General features: G+C 40.3%; 1 protein-coding gene across 1 annotated transcript; it reads right to left on the reverse strand.

Annotated features, from left to right (window-relative positions):
* Positions 1-4,208: 4,208 nt before the first annotated feature.
* Positions 4,209-22,178, reverse strand: secisbp2l (SECIS binding protein 2-like). The gene is made up of 18 exons (XM_020605734.1): positions 21,905-22,178; positions 18,014-18,207; positions 16,627-16,954; positions 16,355-16,493; positions 14,854-15,077; positions 13,023-13,047; positions 12,411-12,523; positions 11,555-11,665; positions 11,181-11,291; positions 10,489-10,656; positions 9,858-9,999; positions 9,183-9,358; positions 8,914-9,046; positions 8,658-8,820; positions 7,398-7,618; positions 6,516-6,670; positions 6,085-6,301; positions 4,209-5,338 (listed from the first exon to the last, which is right to left on the reverse strand). The coding sequence occupies exons 1-18, from the start codon at positions 21,923-21,925 to the stop codon at positions 4,737-4,739; spliced, it is 3,243 nt and encodes a 1,080-aa protein (XP_020461390.1). The 5' UTR covers positions 21,926-22,178; the 3' UTR covers positions 4,209-4,736.
* Positions 22,179-22,388: the final 210 nt, after the last annotated feature.

Consider the following 22,388-nt stretch of genomic DNA (forward strand, 5'->3'; position numbering starts at 1 on the left):
CCAGCCCTGCCTCCAGCCCTGCCTCCAGTCAAAGGAGTGGCTATTTCAACATAACCGGCTGGTAAATGCCTGCAATGCGTGTGGTCTCGCACCTTCATGCTGCAAAACCTTTTAAATTAGGCACCTCTTTGCCATACAGAGTTAATGTGATTGTGCAGTAGCTGTAATCTATGGCTCAACAAACAACAAACCTATCTGTCATTTGAACCTGGGTAAGATTTACTCTCTCATAATCAGGGAAGTGGACAAAGGAGAGCACTGAGACAAAGTAAAAATATTTTAAAAAAAAGAAAACGTGCGAGTTTTCACAAACAGAGCTTTGGCTTGATATAGCAGACTTCACTGGAGGTAGCAGAAAAAACGAGGCATAAATGTATTGAGTTGACAATTTTGGTCAAACTGTTAATCAGTATTTTTTTTTCCCTTTGGGAAATTATCTGCCACACTGTCTACAGATTATTAGAAAGGAATCCTAGTGTACATTAGACTAGATTCAACTCGCCAACATAGAACTGAGCATGTCCTATGTAGTCTGAAGTCCAGTCTGCTCCAGCTCTGCTTCACCTCCACATCAGCTTTCTTCCCCTCTGCCTTTTCTTTCTGAGGCACAGCACAACTGTGCAGCTTTTATGAAAGAACTTTATTTTGATGAATGAAAGGCTCTCACTCACTTCCTCTGTCTATGACATAGTATGCAGATGAATGTGTGAATGGAAAGGGGAGAGTGACAGACGGCCCCTAAGGCTCTCTCCCCCACAGACTACCATCCAATCACAGGCGAGCAGGGTGACTCATACTGTACACACACTTACTTGTACACTGAGTGCTCCTCTCTACTAACATCAACTGCACCTCAAAGATGCTGTTCGTCTGCTATTAATACACATACACTGCTTTTACCCCCTAAAATTGTTTTTAAAATGTTGAGTTTAATTTGTGCATCAAATCGCTGAAACAGCTCAGATTAACTTGAATTACACAAATTCCATAGTGGACCTACGTAATTGATTTAACATTAATTAAATACCTATACTTAAATTTAACTTAAATATTTGCATTTCAGTTTAAATTCAATCAGAACAATATGCCAGGCACTGACTAAAGAGTGTTTTACGTATGGTGTTTGCTTCTGATTAAAAGATTATAAAGGACAAAAGCATAGCAGCACTTCTATACCTAGGCCTTGAATTATAGGGGAAGATAAAGAAATTTAAGAATTAAAAACTAAGACTTTAGGAATTTTCTTCAAAACAAATAACTAAATATAATTTGGCAATTGAATACTGTATGTAAATAAACTAAATGTGACCAAAAAATGGACCATCTCCATTTATGTATAAATTACACAGCAGAGCGTTGTCTCCACCTAGTGGTCACTGACAAAAATGCAGTCTAGGCCTTTTTTCAGATGAAATGCCTTCTACGAAATACTGGAAAACAAAAAAAGTGCTATATATTCTCAGAGCATAACATGATCTCTCTCTCTCTCTGTTATTATAACAAATACAGTCACCAAATGCATTTGAGAACCTGGGGAACAACAAATATTTAGCATTTTTTTCTTGAAAGTGAAATGAGCCATAAATTACCAAAGTAGTGGCAGTTGCCGTCTTTGCTATGATTACTCTCTTTTCCATTCTGCCATATGGTGAACTAGCTTAAATTGCATAACCATGACCTTGTCAGGTTTGCCCGGCTGCCCCTAATCTGATTTTGCATGTTGATAAAACTTAACAAAAGAGGAGTCAAATTATTTACTTAAACATTTTAATGATGTTAATTATCAGTCCATATACTAAAGAGTGATGACAGGATTATGAGAAACAGCCTGTAACAATGGTGCTAGAGATGTGCAGCCTGAAGGAGACGGTTTTAAATATCCATATAAAGACAAGAAACACGCTGAAAAAGTACTTAATTGAACAGTTTTTTTTTCACATTAGTTACAAGACCTTTACTAGTACTGTATTTACATAGTGCAAAAACACACTTGATGTCAATTAACATACTTTAAACACTTTGATGGAAGTCATAGCAACAAAAAGCCTATACACATAGCGTACCTTTTACCAAACTAGAGATATTTCCCTAATCCCGAGTACGATATCCAGTACACTGTCATCTCCAATCTCAGGGTTTCACACTGCATACAGTCCAATATACTGCTGTTACACCGCACATCATCCAACAGGCTGAAATCTTACTATGATTTGCTATCAAATTGGATTCCAACTGTTAATATGTCAAAACTATCAAATGACTAAGAACAAAATGATTGTTTTTTTTTTTTACAAGGCGAAATCAACACCAGTTTTACACTTGTATTTACATGGATTTTTTTCGTTAATATGTGCAAGACTTGTGACAACTTATTTTACTAATAGTGGTGACTGCCTCAAGGGAGCACTTTAGAAGGGCAGCTGTAGAATACCAGATCCCTGCAAACACCGGCTTCTCACACTGGTTCATTTCATTTAAAAGATAAGGCCATTCATTTTATATGCCAACAGTATTTTAAACATGCCCCACACAAAGACTAAAACCAGCAATGATTTGACTCTACATAGATAAAAATCTGTCAATCTGTTAACCCAGGATTATCCTGTTCATCTGTGCTATAGACCTCCGTTTTTGTTCAAAAACAATTAAAAGCACAGAGCAAACCACTGGGTTACGTTACCTCGTTACAAAACACCAGACCCTGATATTTCTTTAAAAACATTGCCCCAAAGGCTTCAAACTGCCGTAACTTTTTACAGCATGTGAAGTAAACAAGGGTCAAGGACCAATGCAGAAGGTCGGCGGATATTCTTAGTGTCTTGTGTTTCATGAAAAAAATATGTCAGCCAGTGCAGTGGTGTGTTTCCCTTATGCATTTTGAATTGTTTTTGAACAACAACGGAGGTCTATGGCACAGACGAATAAGGTGATCCAGGACACAGACATTAACAGTAAGTGGAGGCAAATCATTGCTGGTTTTATTCCACGTATAAGGAGTTTTGAAAATACTGTTAATATAGAAAATGACCAGCCTCATCTTTTAAGTAGCATTTCAAAACAGAAATGGAGTCAAAACCAACTGTATGTACAGTCTATGGTCAAACAATCACTTACAGCCTTTCAAGCTTCCCCAATTCTTTCAAAATGTTGTAAACTACACAGGTGGGCCTAAATGTTTTCCTGCTTGGGAAGTAACTGGTTATTCACCAAAACCAAAGTTCTCTGTGGATGGAAGGACTGAAAAAAGCTTTTAAAAACAGTCGTCATCAAACCTTGGTATGAGAAAGCTTTCGAGCCCCCTCCCCATCAGAGAACAAACACCACCAGAGAACAAAAACATTTTTATGAAGCACAATCTGGGAACTCGAGACAATTCTAGTCAGAGGGAAACAACCCCAAATAGTTTCACACCAGGCAAGATCAATATGACAGACCATTACATATTGTAGTAGAACCACCTAGACAAGGTTATATACACAAAGCTTCATTTGCTTCTTAGAAGTTAAGTCATTTGAATCATCTGAATACAGAATGGAACACTTATTATTTATTCATTCAATCACTTTCTACCGCTTACGCTTAATCCCTGAGCGGGGTCACGGGGGAGGGGCCGGAGCCAATCCCGGCCAGCAATCGGGCGAAGGCGGGGTACACCCTGGACAGGTCGCCAATCCATCGCAGGGCTAACACATAGACAAACAACCACACACACGCACATGCACTCCTATGGGCAATTTAGAGACACCAATCAACCTAATCTGCATGTCTTTGGACTGTGGGAGGAAGCCGGAGAACCCGGAGAGAACCCACGCAAGCACGGGGAGAACATGCAAACTCCACACAGAAAGGTCCCAGGTGGGGCCCGAACCCGGAACCTTCTCGCTGTGAGGCAACAGTGCTAACCACTGCGCCACCGTGCTGCCCCTACTTATTATTTAAACATTAAAAAAACCACTCTCCGAAGATAGGATAGAAGTGGTTTTGGCAGAAAGACAGAACCCCTGACACTGTAGTATTCTGTGAGGAAAACTAAACCAAGAACTAACTATGCAATGCATGTATGTTCTTCCTTCATGAAGCCGGGAAGTGACGAACGACATACAGAGTATTTACAAAGATAATGCTACAGTAATGAACACAGCAAAAAAAAAAAAAAAAAAAGCCTTTTTAAATGCCCATTGCCAATAACAAGAAAAACAATGCAATGTCATGCAGAGCTCTGAATAATGTTAAATGGGAGCTGCATGGTTCCATCCTTCCTTCTCTGTGAACTACAGAGAGTAGCAGCTCAAAGCTTTTAAGCACTTATCACTTGCTCCCAGAACAGTCCTAGACTCTTCTGTTTTGAAGAAGGAAAATCAAAAACGTCCTTCTGAATTCAAGTGTAGCAGGTTATGGGCCGAAGACATGAGGGCATAGTTTTAAATTACAACTTGGTTTTTTTTTTTGTGTTTTTTTAAAGAAGTGTTGGTGTAAATTACTACCCCTCCAGCTGTGTTAGCTGTCGTTTGGTCTACAACCCTGTTTGTTTATAAGTTGGTCAGTTTCTCTGTGTTAATAAACTGTGTGTGAGTGTTGGTCAGTTTGCTGGATACCTGAGATTATGTCTGGTGTCAGGGGTTAAAGACAGAAGGGAAAGGCTGCTGGTTGCTGTGAAGAGAGATGCGTGAGAGCAACAGAGCATGGGGGGGAAACAGTGTGTAAGAACAGAGGGAGGAGGAGGGGAAGACTTGATCTCACCCGGTGACCTTCTTAACCTCTGCTTGCTCTTGGCCCGCCACCCTCAGCTCCGTGATGTCCTCTGAATCAAGGTCCTCCTCATCCTCACTCTGCCCTCTCTCCTCTTCATTGTCTTCCTCCTCCTCATCTGTACTTTCCTGGTTCTTTCCCAGTTGCAGGTTTTCCAGGGTCTTTGACACCCAGGATTCAATCCGGCTGCTGAGAGTGGGCACCTCCAGAGAAATAGGTTCAGGAGCGTAGTCTTCCTCCTCCTCCTCTTCCTCCTCTGCCTCTTCTAACATCCCCGGGACCAGGGTGGAAGTGGTGGAGGTGATAGAAGAGTTCAGTGGGCCCCTGCAGCTTCCATCCAATGAGCCCGTCTCCGTGCTCTGCTGAGAGGCCAGTTCCAGCCGGTCGTCAACCCGCACCTCATCTCTCTCACCGGAACCCTGTGTCTGGGGCCCTGCCCTGGGCTGGAGAGCGGCGGAGCCCGGTGGGGCAGGGTTGGTGGTGGCCTCACTGTCCCTCTGGGCAGCTGTGGAAGGTGCAGGGCGACTTTGCTCAGCCTCCACAGGATCCAGGCCGTCTGAAGTCTCCACCATACTCCTCCAGTTAGTCTCTGAAGCAATTCATAGATTTGTTAAGATTCATTTTCTCAGGTGGAAAGTAATTAAGTACTACTTCAGAACAGTTCTGTAGAATTTCCACTTCCCTTGAGTATTTCTATTTTATGCTACTTTATATTTTCAGATAATATTGTACTTCTGACTCCACTCAGCTGACAACTATAAATAGCCAATTACTTTTCAGATTAAGATTGTATGTAAAAACTATGACTGAACCAAAGGCCCCAAACCTTTTCAACTCTTGACCTCCTACCAATTAAGTTGAGGCCCCTTGTCACAAATTTCAGATGTTTAAACTTAACAAATTCTTCATCATTTAATGTATTATTTGAGGCACACAAAAGTCAACTCATGCAATATATTGTATAAAGTATCTATAGAGAAAAATCTGAAAAATGAATACATTTTAAGGAACAGCACTTTGTTTTCCTTCCCTTTTACTACATTAACCTGCTCACACCTCTCTAGATTTAGGTAACGACCCTTTGGAGTGGGCCCAACCAACAGCTGGGAACCACTGAACGGAAATACCTAAAGTAGTTAAAAAATAACTCATCCACCTCAATCAGCTACAACAGCAAAATGCTGCTCATGCACCGATTCATCAGTTTTAACAATAAACCAGCTGATTTTAATTAGGCACAGTAAAGGGACCTGAATACATCTTCCACTGCCAATTACAGATAACCCTAAAAACTATGACAATCAATAACACAGAAATAGAAACGAGTGAGCTTACCGTACTCCTTTTCATTGACCTCCGAGATCGGCTCAGAGAAGATGGAGCAAAAAGAGATGGCAGAAGCAGCAGAGTGGTTGCGGGAATGACCCATGTGGTGTGGGACTTTGTCATTTTTCAGAGCCTCCTCGGCCTGCTCCTGCTCCATGGCTGACACCATGTCCTTGTAGGCCTTCCTAGCCTCTTCAGTCAGTGACACCAAACGGTTGAAGAGACCCTGAAAAAAGCAAGAGGGAGAAAAACATGAGTAATTGGAAATGATCCTGTTTCCAAGGTCTCAACTTCCCTCTACTGGTCAACATACAGACAACCGCTTAGCTAATGTCTGTATTTTATTAATTCTTTCACTCCAAGTTAAGACAGGTTATACAGATAAGTATTAACAGCAATGCATGACAGTCAAGAGGTTGGGGTTGAGGGGAAAGCCTTACCTCAGCTCCACAATAGTTGAAAATGCCAACCACACTGACAGGCACTAGTTTGTTGACACAGCGGCCGAGAGCTTTTCTGCCCAAGGCAAACACAAATGGGATCTCCTGCTCCCTAGCCATGGCAATTACATTATATAAAGCTTCATCCAGACCACCTGCAACACAGTAGGTAACTAGTGACTCAAATGTTTCAAAGTTGAGAACATAAATGAACAGAAAATGCCAGTCCATTACTTGAAAACAACAATGGAAAAGCTTCTTGTATGCAAGGTGGCCTTCAGAGCTGCACAACTCAGCATCTACTCATATGTGACTGCTGCTGGGGGCTTGTACTTGTTAGTAAACTGATACTTATTTACACATGCAACATTTACAGAGAAACGTCATTTATTTTGAGTTGTGCTTCTGTCCACCTGGCGAATGGCAATATCCACCTTGTTTTAGGTTTGTTTTTGGTTTTGACCAATGTGTGAGGAAATATCAGGCTCTTTAGCTGCTAAATATTCTACTACATTCATCAGCTAGTCAGTAACCGTGTCTGTCTCAAGTCTGGTGCGGAGCAGGTAATGTGCTGAGGGTTTTTAAATCTTTTATGCTGAAAACATGGTGACAGTCAACCAAAAACAGTGAAGCTGGGGACTGGACAGCTAAACAATGGCCCCATAAAGCTCAATAACGCTGAGGGAGCAGCGGATTCAGGTGGAAATTCTTTGTAGTTACAATACTACAAACAACCACTTCACACTGTCCTTTGATACATTGTTATTATAAAAATCTCGATTACAGCTGCTTTACATATTTTTATACCAGAAGCTGGTCAGACCTCAGACAATTTGATCAATTATAGACTGATGCTGAAGATGGTATTGCAACACCCTTCACCTTTGGCCTGGATCTTCTCACAGTTAGGAGAGATGATGACACACTTAATCTTATGCAACTTCATGTGCTTAGTGACCTCTCTAAGACCCATGACCAGGCGGCGCTTAGATTTGGCCTTGGTGGGATCTTTCTGGTAGACCCGCTCCTGGAAGCGAACAAGTTCCTGCAATAGCAGAGTCACGCTCTCATCGATCTCTTTACTTAGAACTTGGTTACAGTACCTGCAGAAGAAAAATGACATCGGATGGCAGGGTAAAAAAAAACAACAAAAAGATTACAGATGTTCAAAACACATTTAACACTGTGAAATGTTAAAGGCTTTAAAACTACTGAGTTTATCACTGGTCAAACGACAGAAGGACTCTCCACAATTTTGACAAAAATCATTTTTCCCAAGTAGAATGATAAATGTTCTCTGGTTGCAGCCCCTAGATTTAGATTATTTGCTGCTTATTTGTCTTAATAATTAACCAAATATCTTTTGGTTTGCAATGTGATGATGTTGAGTAGAAAATTGTAATGGGTATTTTTATTTTACTTTTTGTCTGACATTTCATAGATCAAACCTCCTGCAAAACAATCCTCAGAGCAATCCAGCATGAAAATCATTTACTGAAGTCCTTAAACGACTTTAGTCTTTGCATGCTTTAAAATGATTCAATCAAAGTTCATATAGCTGTTCATGACAACTTTAATTGCTTATGCTATTGCACAATGTTGCTTTCTGACCCCTTCCCTGAATCAGGATAAGCAATGCATCCTCTCTAAGAAATCAGATAACATGCACACTCCTAGTAGGTTTGAGGTTCGAAGGGTGACGTAATATGGTCTGAGGAACAAGTGTCCTGGCGAGCTGAGAGGAGGAGCCTGGCTACAGAAGCCTTTCAGAAGCTTTAAATGCAAAATCTGTTAGAGAAGGGTGGGCTGGGACAATAGGCCTACAGCGAAGGACACAGAGGGAACAATGCACTGTTTGTGACCACTGGCATACGGTTTTGCTGACAAGGGACAATGTTCTAGGCATCTGTGACTCTCTACAATTCTTTATTGTACAGTTCCACCCTTAAAAACACCCGTTAGCATTTGGAGTATGCTACTCACAGCCAAGGCTCTGTGATTTCCGAGTAGGACAAATATTTGCTTCGCTAAGAATTTCTTGTTACCACGTCATGAATTTTTAAGAAATCCTAATGCCAGAGATTCCCACAAAAATGGTCTCTCCTGCTGCTCACTCTGTGCTGGGCAGGAGTGTGAACTCACTCTCTGAAACGTCGGCTATGGATCTTGGTGATGGCGTTGGAAGCCATGGGACTCCCAATGCCAGAGCTGGCAGGAGAGCCCTGGGATACTGGAGTGATGCTATATGGAGAGTTTTGACTGGCTGGGGAAAGGGACGTATCACTGGGCAGACTCAGACCATTCTCTGTGGTACAAACAGCAGACAAGAAATAACAATTAGAAACTAACACAGGTTCAACTGAAATCCTTTCACTTCTTAATGAGGAATGTCCCTCACCTTCTTGGGAGGCAGACTCTCGTGTAAGGTCATCAGTAAAGGGTAGACATTCATCCCCATGCTCCTCCTGGCCTGAAGACTCCTGTTCTACAGTCACCTTGCCTTTTTTCCCTTCACGTTCCTTCAAGATAATCTACAGACACAAGAACAAAAACTATGTCAGTCAAGGCTATTTGAAAAGAACTGTAAATAACTAGTAAATCCTGTAAACTGTAAATAACATCTTCCTTCCACCTCTCCTGAATCATTAAGTTCAATGTCAAATCAACCTTCTTAAGGGCTGTTGGCCGTTTGACTTTGGGGATTTCTCTCTCCTTCCCTCTCTTGATACGGGGTGCAGTGGAATCCAGTGGGTTATGTGGAGCTGAGCATGGCTGCTGATGACACTTTGTCATGGACGGCACATTGGTTGAGCCCGATCTATGGAATGGAGTGGCTGTTCCAACTGGAGGAAAGGACAAAAAAAAAAACATTTGTACATGCATGTGTAGCGGGGTTGAGAATATTTAGTTTGTGTTGGGACTGTCGGAGTTTTGGATTAAACCCAGTGGCCATAGTCTGGCCACTCAGTGGAGACAGCAATTCAAGCTACTGCCAGCCAGGGTTACCAAGTTAGCTATAAGGAAACAAGGACATATAAAACAGTACAAAAAGTGAGACCATCTGCAAGATTAGCCAAAAAGACTACAAAACTATGCAATGGGGCATGCAGAAAATCCCAAAAATCCCAAAGTAACACTGGTAGCAAGTACAACATCGCTAGCACTAAATGAAAGATACCTGATAGGATGACTGCTTAACACCACATACTATATCCTGAAATAAGACTATGTAATAAGACAGTGCAAGCTTACACCCAATCCTGTCAATGAACGCAGGGCTATTGCATGGTAGTGTTAAACTTTTTATGCTGCTTGTTAATGTCTAATTGAGTTTATAGGTACCTGTAAAAGACAATGGCTTGGTATTAGTGAGCTGCCTGGCTTTCATTGCCTGCTGATGTTTCTCCAACGCTGCTAGCATGTCTCCCAGGTCCAGCTCAACAGAGGTTTTACTCTTCTTCCCTGCTGCTTTGGTGAATGCCTCCTGACAGGTGAGGAAAGAAAATACAGAACAACACTACACCAATGAACCAGTCAAATACAACTAAAGGTCAGAATCATAGGCAATTGATGAATTTAAGAAAACAAAACACCCTGGTCAGTCTCCATTGACTTAGATGAATGTATTTACTCTGAGATAAGGAAACAGACTCTACATGAGAAACATCATAGAATATGCTTAACTGTCCTTTTCCTGCCAGTCTCTTATACCACACCTGCAATGAGGACAAGGTCAGTTATCTTGTCTCTCAATAAATACTGGACAGTCTGCCGTTCACAGTAACAGTGATCCTTAGTTTTTATAAACCTAGTTTAACCATGACCAGAATAATTCATATCCATGACCGCCAGTTTGTTTGAGGAGCAGCCCTAATTGAACAAGGAAAAGAAATGCACCAACCAGCCATAATCATTCAGAATGCTCAGTCTGAATCCAAACTACATGACCAGCAGTCATAGTGCAGGTTTCTACCTGTAATTTCTTCTGTTCCATGCTGATTTCAGAGTACTCCTGTGCAGTGGCCAAGGCAGCAGCCAGAGCCTTCTTCCTCTGGCTCTTGGCCCTCTTGGGAACAGAGGTGGTAATGGGGATGGGTGTCTGCACAATGTTGATAGGGGAGTTTTCTGGTAGGTTGTCCAGCTGTGATGCATATAAAGACAACTCGGTATTTAGTAATGGTGTAAAGATTAACAGATACAGTACAAGAGTTAGAGGTTTGGTTGTTTAGATATACTTTTGACAAGGCATTTTAACATTTAATCGTTAAACTGAATATACAGTGTAGATTCAAAAATCTTTGAATATTCAAAACACATTGTGACTAATAAAAATGTCAGTACAGATATCTATAATTTGTATCATGACTACTAAAAATACAATTTCAGAAATTCACAGATTTATTATGGATATTTATCTGGAATAGTTTATTTTGGATATCTGAAACTTAAATTAAACCAGATTGTATATATCTGAAATGAGTTTGTCCTAATAAATATATTCTATTATTTCAATTAAAATGAGAAAATGGCTTGTCATATGCACAACCTTTTTCCACACACAAATTCTGCATACCTTTTATATATCTAGATACATATCAAGTTGACAGAGATGGAGAGAATATGTCAGCACATGACAAAGAGACTTCAGAAACAACTTTTGCTTACCAGGTTTTTGGGTAGTTTAGGCTGCGTGTGTGTCTGCGCTGAAGCAGATTCTGGTTTGTTGCTGCGTTGGACAGCTCCTCCAGTGGTGAGATCTGGGAACTCATCTTCATCCTGACAGAAAGAAAAAAAGAAAGTCACTTTCGGCTTTTCCAGTTTTTAGGGGTCGCCACAGCGAATCGTCACACTGACGGCTCGTATGTTGACATTTGGCACGTGTTTTACACCGGATGCCCTTCCTGACGCAACCCTTATCCTGACAAACATGTAAAAAACATTTAAGCACAACAAACAAACTCTGCCCAAAATAAATCTATTATGAGTGTGACAGTAACAGTACTGCATTGAAATATACAAAAAAAAAAATCTCCTGTCACCTCAAAATAGAGGGGCTCTGAAGTGAGCTCAGCACCCACAACCACTGTTGGCTGTATCCTCTGCTCCGTCTGGTTGGGTGGCACGCGCCCTGGATAGCCACTGTGGAAATCCTGAAACGCAGACAGTGAATATAGGAGTCAGACATGGTACCACTGATATTTGATAAGCCCATTACCCTCTGTGCATTTGTGCCCAAACTGTTGGGTTAACCTGGTAGGAAAAAAGTCAACAGCAAACATAGCAAAGCTTGCAAGCTAATTCAGATAAACAGCACACCATCACTACCTTTAGTGAAGATTTCTCTGTTCAAGAAAGTCTCGCAATACATTGACTCATGATTATATTTCTGTGAATGTCTGTATGGTCTTATTTAAATTGTTCATTGAATATGTGGGATGGACATTTCTTGCATACTGCACATCAGTAATGCGTCTTGAATAGGAGACACATTGCAGCCAGTTAGGGATGCTAGTATTTCACTTCTTTTTTTTTTTTTACCAAGTCAAAATCAGCAAAGAAAATGCTGACACCAAATGCTTAACACCTGTGCTTTGCTACTCACATGGCTAGTCATTCTGTTGATACCACTGTCTTCAGTTGTTGCTAAATTATTGCTTATTGTTGTCCAAATGCATTTTTGTCCTCTTCACAACATGTGGACTCTGTTCCCAGAAGTTAGAATGGAGATATATTGTGCATTGACTCTTCCTCATCTGCTGCTTAGTAAGCTTTAGTCTGACTTACAGGATGGAACCTTTACACCCAAAACAACCACAATTAACCTATTCTTTCTTAATACCAGAGTTGTTCTCCTGATTTTTTACTCAGTGTCTGCTCCAAAGGGATCTATTATACCTGGGAGAAGTTTCTCTGTTCAGGGTTCTTCCTCTGGTCTGCTCTGTGAAAATGACCATTCCTGTCCCCCCAAGGCTTTGGGGTAGCCTGAGAGGCTACATTTACCCAGGTACCTGCAAGAAAGTATTTATCAGGTAAATCAAAAATAATGAAATTATTTGTAATATGATATATACACAATGCATACAACATATGGTTATGAAAGAACACTGAACAATCTGAGGTAAGGAAGGATTCCCAACAACTAGGGATGGGATGACTTTTTGTGATACGATTGAATGCAAGATATGGTGTGTACAATTCAATTCAATCACAATACAATTAAAAATTCAATAGCAATAATGTTGTACTAGCTGGGGAATACTTTTATTTTAATCCTTTTTTCCCCTTTTCTAGCACTGGTTTGATTATGCAAAGAACAAACAGATATATTGACTTAGGTTCTCTTATTTACAAAAAATATGAATTTGCTGTGTATGGAGACCACTCAATATATATTGCTAAACAAAATGCTATATATTGTGATGTTTCTGTATTGTGATATACTGAATTTCCATATATTGTCCCATTCCTACTAACACCTCATTCAAAATAATATTGCATTAAACTTACCTGTCATTACACCAGCCTCTACCGCCTACACAACAGAGAAAATACAGAAAAGAAAGTTAAATCTAGTGCATGTGAAATCTGCTATGTTAAATCTGCTACTAACGCTGAGGGCAACAGTAATGTAGGGACTACATTATACCTCCCTCATTGGTAGTTGCTCTATGACCTGATGCTACACAAGCAGAGTCTTGTATGTTTTCATATGTACAGTACGTCCTAGTTGATAATGATCAACACTTTATTTGGCCAAGTATGCAAGGAATTTGTCTCCGTCATCCTAATGCAATATTCCCATGACAGTTTGATCCTCATAATATGATTCCTTGAGCATGAAAACCTATACCTAGCATTCGGAATCACATTGATATCATTATTAGGTTGAAAGTTATTCAAGAAAAATGACATTTCAGTAATGGTTTTCTTCAGGATCTAGTTGAGGAACTTCTGAAGATACATCAAATCTGTTGTCACCCCTCTCAATCAGCAGAGCTTCAGCTAGAAATTGATCATAGTTGCAAGTCTGTAGCATCATTTGGTGTCTCACAGTAGCAAGTTTTCCACAAGGCCTATAAATGTGAACATTCTGGATCAGCAGCTCTGGAATATTACTTGGATCCAGATCATACTTCAGTGTCTGGTAGATCTTATGCGGATGTTACGGTGCAAATTTTGTCCAAGCATTCTAGGTGCTGTGTATGGTCAGAAGCAAAAATACTGAGTTGAGTTACTGTATGTTGTGAACAAACCAACTAACAAACGCTGGTAAAAACCTTGGCAGAAGTAAAATGTCCTACAGTAAAGGAAATTCACCAATTGTGCAAAATCAAAAGGAGGATATGTTATGATTGTAGTACATTTTATCACAAATTAATCTGCATGAGCAGCTTTTACTTCAAGGCTGTGTAAATTAAATCTCAAACAGCTCCTGACCTTCAAACTTATCAAAAACACCAATAACAACATACAGTACAATAGTCTGCATTATTAATTTAGAGGACAAATTTTAAGCTATGACTCAGCCTTGGTGTAGGAAAAGCACAACCTGACAGACTCTCTTCAGCAAAAACATATTACTTGAGGACAAAGATGATGAAATGATCAATACATTTTCAAGTTCCAATTTGGTGCCCAAGTTATTTTTCATGTTTGTCTTGTTACATTGCAAAAGTGTCAAAAAATCAATTGTGAGTACTTTTTATGACGTTTCTCTCTTTGTTCTTCCATAAAACAGTTATTTTTGTTTACTCTTCTGGAACTCAAGAGTTCTCACAATCAAATGTGATTTGGGGCAACTAGCTAAACCCACTTACCATGTAAAAACACACAACCATTACCTGGTGTGTAGAGCAGACCAATATAGTAAGGATATGTGTTTAGATTTTAGCTGGCAAAAACGGTGTATATTTCTAAATAATGCGATTATGGTCTAAATGATTGATTTAGCACTTAACCTCCTCCTCCTCCTTATCTAACCACACAGGTGAGAGTGAGTGAACAGACCTACCACTTCATACTGCACAATATTCACTAAGCCACAACCACTTGTCACAAAACAATCAAATTTCAAGGACTAAATTTGAAATCCTCTTTTACTTAAAGGCACATATTCTGTTTCACTCAGAAACGCATCACAGTACTGAAGCTAAAGATGCTCTAACCGCCTTCCACTGTGACTTTAAGAACAATCAACATCCTATTTGATATCTGCAGAGCTGCCTTTATTTTGTGCTTCACATATTTACGGTGGTTTTCCAATTATTTAATTAAAACTAACGCTCCATTTGACTTTAGGTCTGTTGAGTCTTGAGCTGATTATAAGTAAACAACATACCACGGGTGCTGGTGTATTCTCGGTTATCCGTTGTGTAGCTCCAGTTGCCTGGTTGTGTTTGGGGCTACAGTAGCCACTATCACTGTCTACATCTGCCTCACTGGCAGCCTGCTCGCTGAAGCTTTCAGCTGGATGGGATGCCCGTCTTCGTTCTGTATGGCTCTTCCACAGCAGGGGGCTAGCCTGCTCAGCAGCACACCGCCCTGACACCTCACCTGGGAAATCTATGGACAAAGTTGAAGAAAGAGACCCGAAATGAACTTGTTAAACTTTGTTATAATGTGGAATTAGGCTGCTACCATTTAGGTGTCAATAAAATTACTGTAGATTAATCAACAGAGACTCATAGAACACAAACTTGGACCATCTCTACTTTAAATTTAAAGTACGACTTGTTTTTCCTCCATGCGACATACAGCCACAAATGAGTATCAAAACTGTTTACACTCTCACTACAGTTAGCTCTAGCTTTCTGACAAATGTAGACATAGTTGGTGATGTCATGAGCTGCATAGGTTACCCTTTCCAACTGGAAACTCTTCATTCCAATTCTTTCAGAAGTTAAGCACAAGAAAAGCAAGGGAAGTTTATTTATAGAGCACATTTTCACACGCAAATGCAATTCAAAGTGCTTAACACAATGCACACAGATGGATAAAACATTAAAATGCATATATAGATAAAACATTAGAATGCAAATTAGCTGTGCCAGACCGTGGATTCTCACTGCTCTCATTATATTTTGTACCCCTTTACTATTCTCTTCACAAGACAAACCTCTGAGTAACATTAGAGGTGGTTGTACTGTCTTCTGGGAACTGAAAAAACCTTAGAAAAAAATCAACTAGACTTAGATTTCTAGATTGGGCTGCAACAACTCAGTCGTTGAGGGACATTGTTGGCCTTCAAAGGACTGAAACACCACCGAGGGGGATAAATATCTACGGCTCAACACCAGTCAGTCAGGACTGATGAAGCCTCTTGGATGAGAGGTGAAACGTCTTCGATCTAGAAATCTAAGTCCAGTTGATTTTTTCTAAGGATTTTTCAGTTTACTATGACCTGGATGACTGAGAATCTGCACAGACATGTCTTCTGGGAATTAGAAACAGCAGTGTGTATACAGTCAGCTAAACAGTCCCAAAAGGTTTTAGTATAGCTGTGGCAAATTGTGAATTCTCACTGTTCTCAGTGTACTTGTACACCTTTACTTCAGTCTTGGGAAGACTGAAGTAAAGCATCATCAACATCAACCAGAACAACCAGACATTGTACCAGCATTGTTTCCTGCTTCCTCATTGACATGAAAGATTCCTCTATGCAGGCAATGTAGCTCATTTTAACAAACTGGAATGTTTTGAGCCGCTGCTTCCTTTCAGTCATAAGTCACAAAAACATCACTGACAATGGCCATATACTTTACTGGAAAATCTAATTTAACTGTAAACATCTGCATGGTACAACTTAAATGCATCTTTAATTATCGCTGCAGTATTCTTACCTGTCTGCTGTGCTGCATCCACAAGCATGACTGTCTTAGTCCTACCATCGGGCCCCAAGGTACACACCTCCTTTTGCACAGCTACACTCCTGGTTGGAGGTCGGCGACTCCTTGAAGGCTGGCACACACTCAACTGTTGCTGTAGAAGGAAGAAAGAAAGAAACAGGGGCAGGGAAAGCTCATTAAATAGACTGAGGATGATGAGGAGGGACACTTTTTAGAAATAAAACCAGAGGGTGCCAATATGATATTATCACAGTGACCTTCTGTACCTTTGGGAGAACATTAGGTCGGACCATGCCTCTTCCCCTCTGATTGGTAATCCCATATGCTGGCCCCAGGGGCAGTGGTCTTTCACCAACATCTGCTGACACAGGGCTCACCACTCCAGCTTGCACAGGACCTGCATAGGTGCCAGGGAAGGGCTGATAGAAGCCCATCATAGGTGGGCATGGAGCAGGCATAATCTGATAGTAAGCGTAGTCACTGGAGACAGGAGGCTGGGGGGAAGACAAGATAGGGTAGGCCAGGTATGGAGCACCAGGGGTAGGGTTAGGCTGCTGCCAGCGCAGCTCCCCTCCATTATACATAGGATGTTGCCTGTAAAACAGCAGCGAGGTAACATTTTAGATTATTTCTGATATTTTAGTCTTTCAACTTTAAGCAATTCTGGATTCTAAAAGAAACAATCATTTTATTGCCCATTTCAGTGAAATATTTCATGTACTGTGCTTTTGAAAATGCTAGCTGCTAAAAACTGTATTTTCAATATTAGTGGCAGCTAGAGATTGAGAGGCTGTCAAATCTGATCCAAAATTTCTTGCCACAACATTAAGAGAATGGCAATTCTCTTACAATGGATATTATATAAAATAGTACATGACACTCAAAATGTTATACAAAACCAGAGAAAGAAAGGCTGTGATGCATGTAATGCTGTCTTACTACTAAGCTAAGCTAATACTAAACCTTTGGAATTTGTTTCCCTTGTTTAAAAAACATCCCAGTTTGCATTTTTTGCAGTAAACATGCAGCAATTTGGAGGAGACTTGATAACCTGGGCTCCATAAAATGAAGAGGGCCTTGAGAGAGTTGAAGCTAAGGTTAACTTTTGTGATGCTGCAGAGATGTGCATTGATGGTTGGTTTGTTTGGGGGTTTCTACATGGTATGCAGAAATGTTGACAAGGATCCAGATGACATTTACACAGCCAGCCCACTACAAGGGGCATTTCCTTGCATTCAAATAGTGGGGAAGGAAACAAAAGAACGGATGTGTGCAGGATACAGCAGATCACTCTGGACAAAGATAAAGCCATAGAAAACAGACTGTGTAAACTCTGCAACTCTGGGGAGGTTTCCCATTCATAATTAAGCAGAATTACACAACAGAGCAATCTAATGGCTCTAAATCAATACCCTGTATAAAGGATCTCACTGTGAGCTATTTGATGAAACAGGACATTAAGGGTGTGGTGTTTTAATCTTATTCTCATAGTAAACAGTGCAGTGAATGAGTTATTCTGGAAACAGAAATGTCCTGTCCTTTCCACCAAAGTTAATAGTTTTGACAAAATCCAGAATTAAATGGGGTTGAAGTAAGTGACTTTAGTTTCATCCATTTCCAAAGCAGAGTGTCAGTGTGTCTGAGTAACAGCACCTGTTGGGCTGGTTCTCCTGGACAAAAGGGTAGCAGGTGATGAGGTAACTAGGGATGGGAGTGGTTTCCACACCTCCGCTGCCTCCACCCCCTCCACTGCCCACCTCTCCAGAGAGACTCATGCTGATTAGGGATCCTTCAAAACCTTTCTTCTGTGGGATGAATGGTTCCACTTCGGCTGAAAGCTTCACATCCTGCACAGAGACAAATGAAGATCCATTACTGTCACACTGTGAGCAACAGCAGCCAATTAATGACTACATGCTGCATCTGAGAAAGATACAGGTCGACAGCCATTATTTTATTATCGTTATTGTCATCTCACACTAATCAAAAGGTAGCTGTAGGAGGGAAGCAACAATCCATATCAACACAGCCACAGCAACTCACCTATGGACTTGAGCCAGAGGCTGAGAGTAAGCTTTACATAATCTACCAGCAGACTTATCTGCCTACATTTTGTTTAGTGGTAATCACAGCAGAACACTGCACTCCCTCATACTTTTACAGTCTTGAGTGTATACACGCGTCAATAAAAACAGACCAGTCCTTAACACAAGACAAAACCTTTTTAAGTTCAAATATGACCTAATGCACAACGACCAGAGGATCCAGCCAACGTAAGCAACACGTCACAGAAGGGCTGCAGCCATTCTGACTGTCACATTACATGGCTATGAAATCTGCAGCTGGATAAAGAGAAAAGTCATTGACCAGCTTCTCAGTTAAGAGTCAATTTATAAAGTATTTAAATAGTGTCCATTACCTATTTAGCAAAGGGTAAAAAACATTCAGAATTTACTCTGCAAGTTAAAAGTGGACAATTTCAAAGCTGGTAACATCATATTATTCACTTTTTTAAAAGCCTTTGACATGCACTTTGAGAGCACTAAGGGACAAACACCAGACCAGCCTGGTAATTAGGGCTATTTTATCAAATTAAGGACTTAAACAGTCAGTTTCTCTAAAAATGTGAAAGCAGGTAGGCCTACATAGGGTAAAAATAAAGATGATCAGATGTGTTATATGGTCTCCAAACTGCTGTTTTTCTAAATTATGACAACAAGGATCTGAATATGAGAAGATAATTCAGCACTGGCAACTCACTATACAGCAGGGCATGTACACCGCAGAAATCCTCAAAGCCTTACACTGTCCCTAATACTTACTAAAACTGTGTGTCATAATGATGTGATGAAATATTCAGCCTAAAATCATTTTATTGCTGGAAAATATTTCTTAAAAGGAATGATGAGCAACAAGTAAAAATGCCCCCATCAAGCAATATGGAGCTCTAGAGCACTCAAGACAAAAGGTCATATCCTGTATACAATTTACCACAGGATATACATAATCAAATACTATATAAATCAGTAAATAAAGCAATTCACTCAGAAAACTTATAATATGGCTTATTTTAGTGCAATAAAGGCCTCCCAAAAATCACTGTGCACTAACTCAAAGTTTTCTTCCTGTCAGCCTGGTTTTATGGGCCTCCATGTTTATGATACAATAGGCCACAGATTAGACGGTTGGGCCAACAGAAGGCAGGCTTTGGACTGAAACAAGTACCTCCAAACTCAAACTACACTTTTTCTGTAAACAACTACAGACATTGTCTGTAATGGGTAGGATTATGTGGTGAAGAGGCAGACCTATGCATTTTCTTAATAAATTTAAAATAAAAATCAAATCAGAAAACATGCAATTGTTCAATGAACAGTGCTGTACACAATTTTAAATATACAAAGTGACAGAGCAATGCTTTCTACTGCACACTCGTATAGTTATTTTAGTGTTAACATCAACATTATCGTGTTAGTATAGCTTTGAGACTTTTCACATGTCTGACAAAATATGAAGAAAATGAGCAGCAACACCAAGGCAAAACTACATTCTCTCAGTAGTGAATTTGCTCAACATGTCAAATCATTACTGCTATAATGCCATAAGGCTGTAAATAACTATCTAATTGAAATGATCAATTTGTAGCAAAACCCAAAACCATTTTTCCTAATAAAACTACTGTTCTTGACCTGAGTGTCACTGTCTTTTCCCATTGCTGTCTCTGTATGGAATGTCTTTCACACCTCTGAGTGCTCCTCATGTGAAGTCACTGTGGCCCTGGTGTAGCCCCGGGTGGCAACTCTGTCCAAGCAGTCCCATTAAAATATTCTACAATTCTGCAAAGGATGAGGAGAGGTGACAGGGTTCAGAGTACAAAGATGCCCCCTCACATCTCTGAAACAGTGGTCAGAATGCATGAATAGAGCATCAGTAGAGCCAGTGGATATTACACAGACAGCTATTGTCTCCCACTGATACAGTCTGTTGGTGGTTCTCTCACTGTGGATTTTCCTTTGGTAATCTATAGATATCATCCTATCTAAACAGTCATGGGTGAATGAGAAAAGTTCTACAAATTCAGTAAAGGAAGATTTTTACAATTACAATAGCAGTGCTAAGGATAGTCACCGCCGAGCCCAGGATGATATGGTAACAAGGGTTTAAGACTACAGTAGTTGAACCTGTACAACAGTACTGTATAGGTAATAGGGTGTTTTTATAGGTTTAAGTTGAGAGGATAACGTAGGTACGGTATTACAGGATAAGCTAATTACACAGCAAGCCAATGCATGGAGGTTCCATGTGTTCTGACAGTGAATCTTGAATTTTGAACACTTGGGGAGGAAAACAATTATTAAAAAGTTTTTTTTAATCATCTCTCACTTAAACCACATGTTGTCTTTGTGTAGCTGTGAGTTTGTGAGAATAGCTGTGATTGTGAAAAGGGCGGTGAGGTCAGCCCCAGATGTGCATCTGTTGAGGATGACAGAACTTGAGTGGTTAAACTGGGGGCTATTGATCTCGCAAGCCTCTGTTGTGAAAGCATTTATTCTACACAGGTCACTTTCAAACAGCCTCTATTGTCTACTGAAGGTTGGGTGTGTTGTGTAGAATTTTTAAGAGACGTCACATTAATGAAGACAGGTGATGAATGTCACAACAAATGATTACAAAGTTCCAGATATATGTCACAACAAATGATTACAAAGTTCCAGATATAGGCAGCCAGAACTTGACACACAATAACCCCATCATTAAATGTCTATTCTCACAGGTTAACCTGAGGTACTGGCAGTATGCCTGACTTCAAACACAACCAACCAAACTAAACTTTCTGCATTCCAAACAGCATCAGAGGAATGCTATACATGCAGAAAAACAAGTTATTCCCTATCTTAGTCCACGAAACCTCTTCTGACGCTCTCATGTAAACATTTGAGTGAAACCTTCTTGTGCAGTCTGTCTCTCCAAAGTGACCTAACATTACAATTTCAAAACAACATATTAGCTATCTGTCGGTCCGACACCAGCTCGGTCAGCTGACAGCTGAGATGTTTAGCTTTAGCTAGCTAACCTAACTAAGCTAACATTTAAAACGTACTGTATTTCTGCGCTTAACGCATAGTTATATTGTCACAGAAATACAAAGTCATTCTGTAAAATAAATAAAAAAATAGCAACACAACAGAAGAAAACAAACGCATTACCCGCTATCTTATATAATGAGCGCTAGTTACCGTTAGCTATTTTTAACGTTAGCTAGCTCCCTAGCCAAATGTATAGCATTAACTTTTCTCCTGCCTATAACAAACCATCAAACTCATCGTACTATATTAGTATGGATATTGACGACATTGGCTAGCGTTAAGTCGAATTTATGCTACGCCGTCATCTGTAATTACAATTACGGAATAGCGGCTGTCTGAATAACACCGAGACAGTGTGGGCCTCGACAGTACAAACTGACGTTATGCTGCCCTTTTCCTACACCGAAGCTTTAGCATGACCCCAACATCAACCAGATAATCTTAAAATAAAGTGTACCTTATTGTCACTAGCGTCCATGTCAGTCACCGACGCCGCGACAGAGCGAGACTGGCCACAATGTGGACGTCAGGATGCGAGTCTCTTTAATTTCTTCATACTACATAATAACCTCTTAAGACATATTAGTGACTCCCGGACAATTCCTACTGACTAACTAGCAGTAATCGCTAATGCTGTTGTATCAACTAACTGCGCTCTCCACACACTAGACTGTGGCTTCGAGCAACAAAACTGCTGTCAGTGTGGAAATGGGAGTCACCTGGAACGGAAGCCGCTGAGGCCCAGAAAGCTTTTACCGGCTGGAAAATGAAGGACGTCACAAGTGCACAGAAATATCTTCAATATATAATTCAAATCAAGTGAGAGAGATTTTTTTTTTAATTTCTTATTACAGTTAAAAACTTTTATTCAAGTTCTACTGTATTAAATTTACCCCGTTACACAGCTCAAACTTTGTGGCTAGTCAAATGCAATTGAATCC

Source organism: Monopterus albus, unplaced genomic scaffold (assembly GCF_001952655.1).
Source record: "Monopterus albus unplaced genomic scaffold, M_albus_1.0 scaffold72.1, whole genome shotgun sequence".
Classification (NCBI taxonomy): Eukaryota; Metazoa; Chordata; class Actinopteri; order Synbranchiformes; family Synbranchidae; genus Monopterus; species Monopterus albus.

Coding starts and splice junctions, on each gene's coding strand:
- secisbp2l (XM_020605734.1), bottom strand. CDS start 21,925: ATGGACGCTAGTGACAATAAG. Junction 15,078..16,354: donor GGATGCAGCACAGCAGACAG/GTAAGAATACTG, acceptor CTTTGTCCATAG/ATTTCCCAGGTGAGGTGTCA. Junction 11,666..12,410: donor AACAGAGAAACTTCTCCCAG/GTATAATAGATC, acceptor TCTGCGTTTCAG/GATTTCCACAGTGGCTATCC.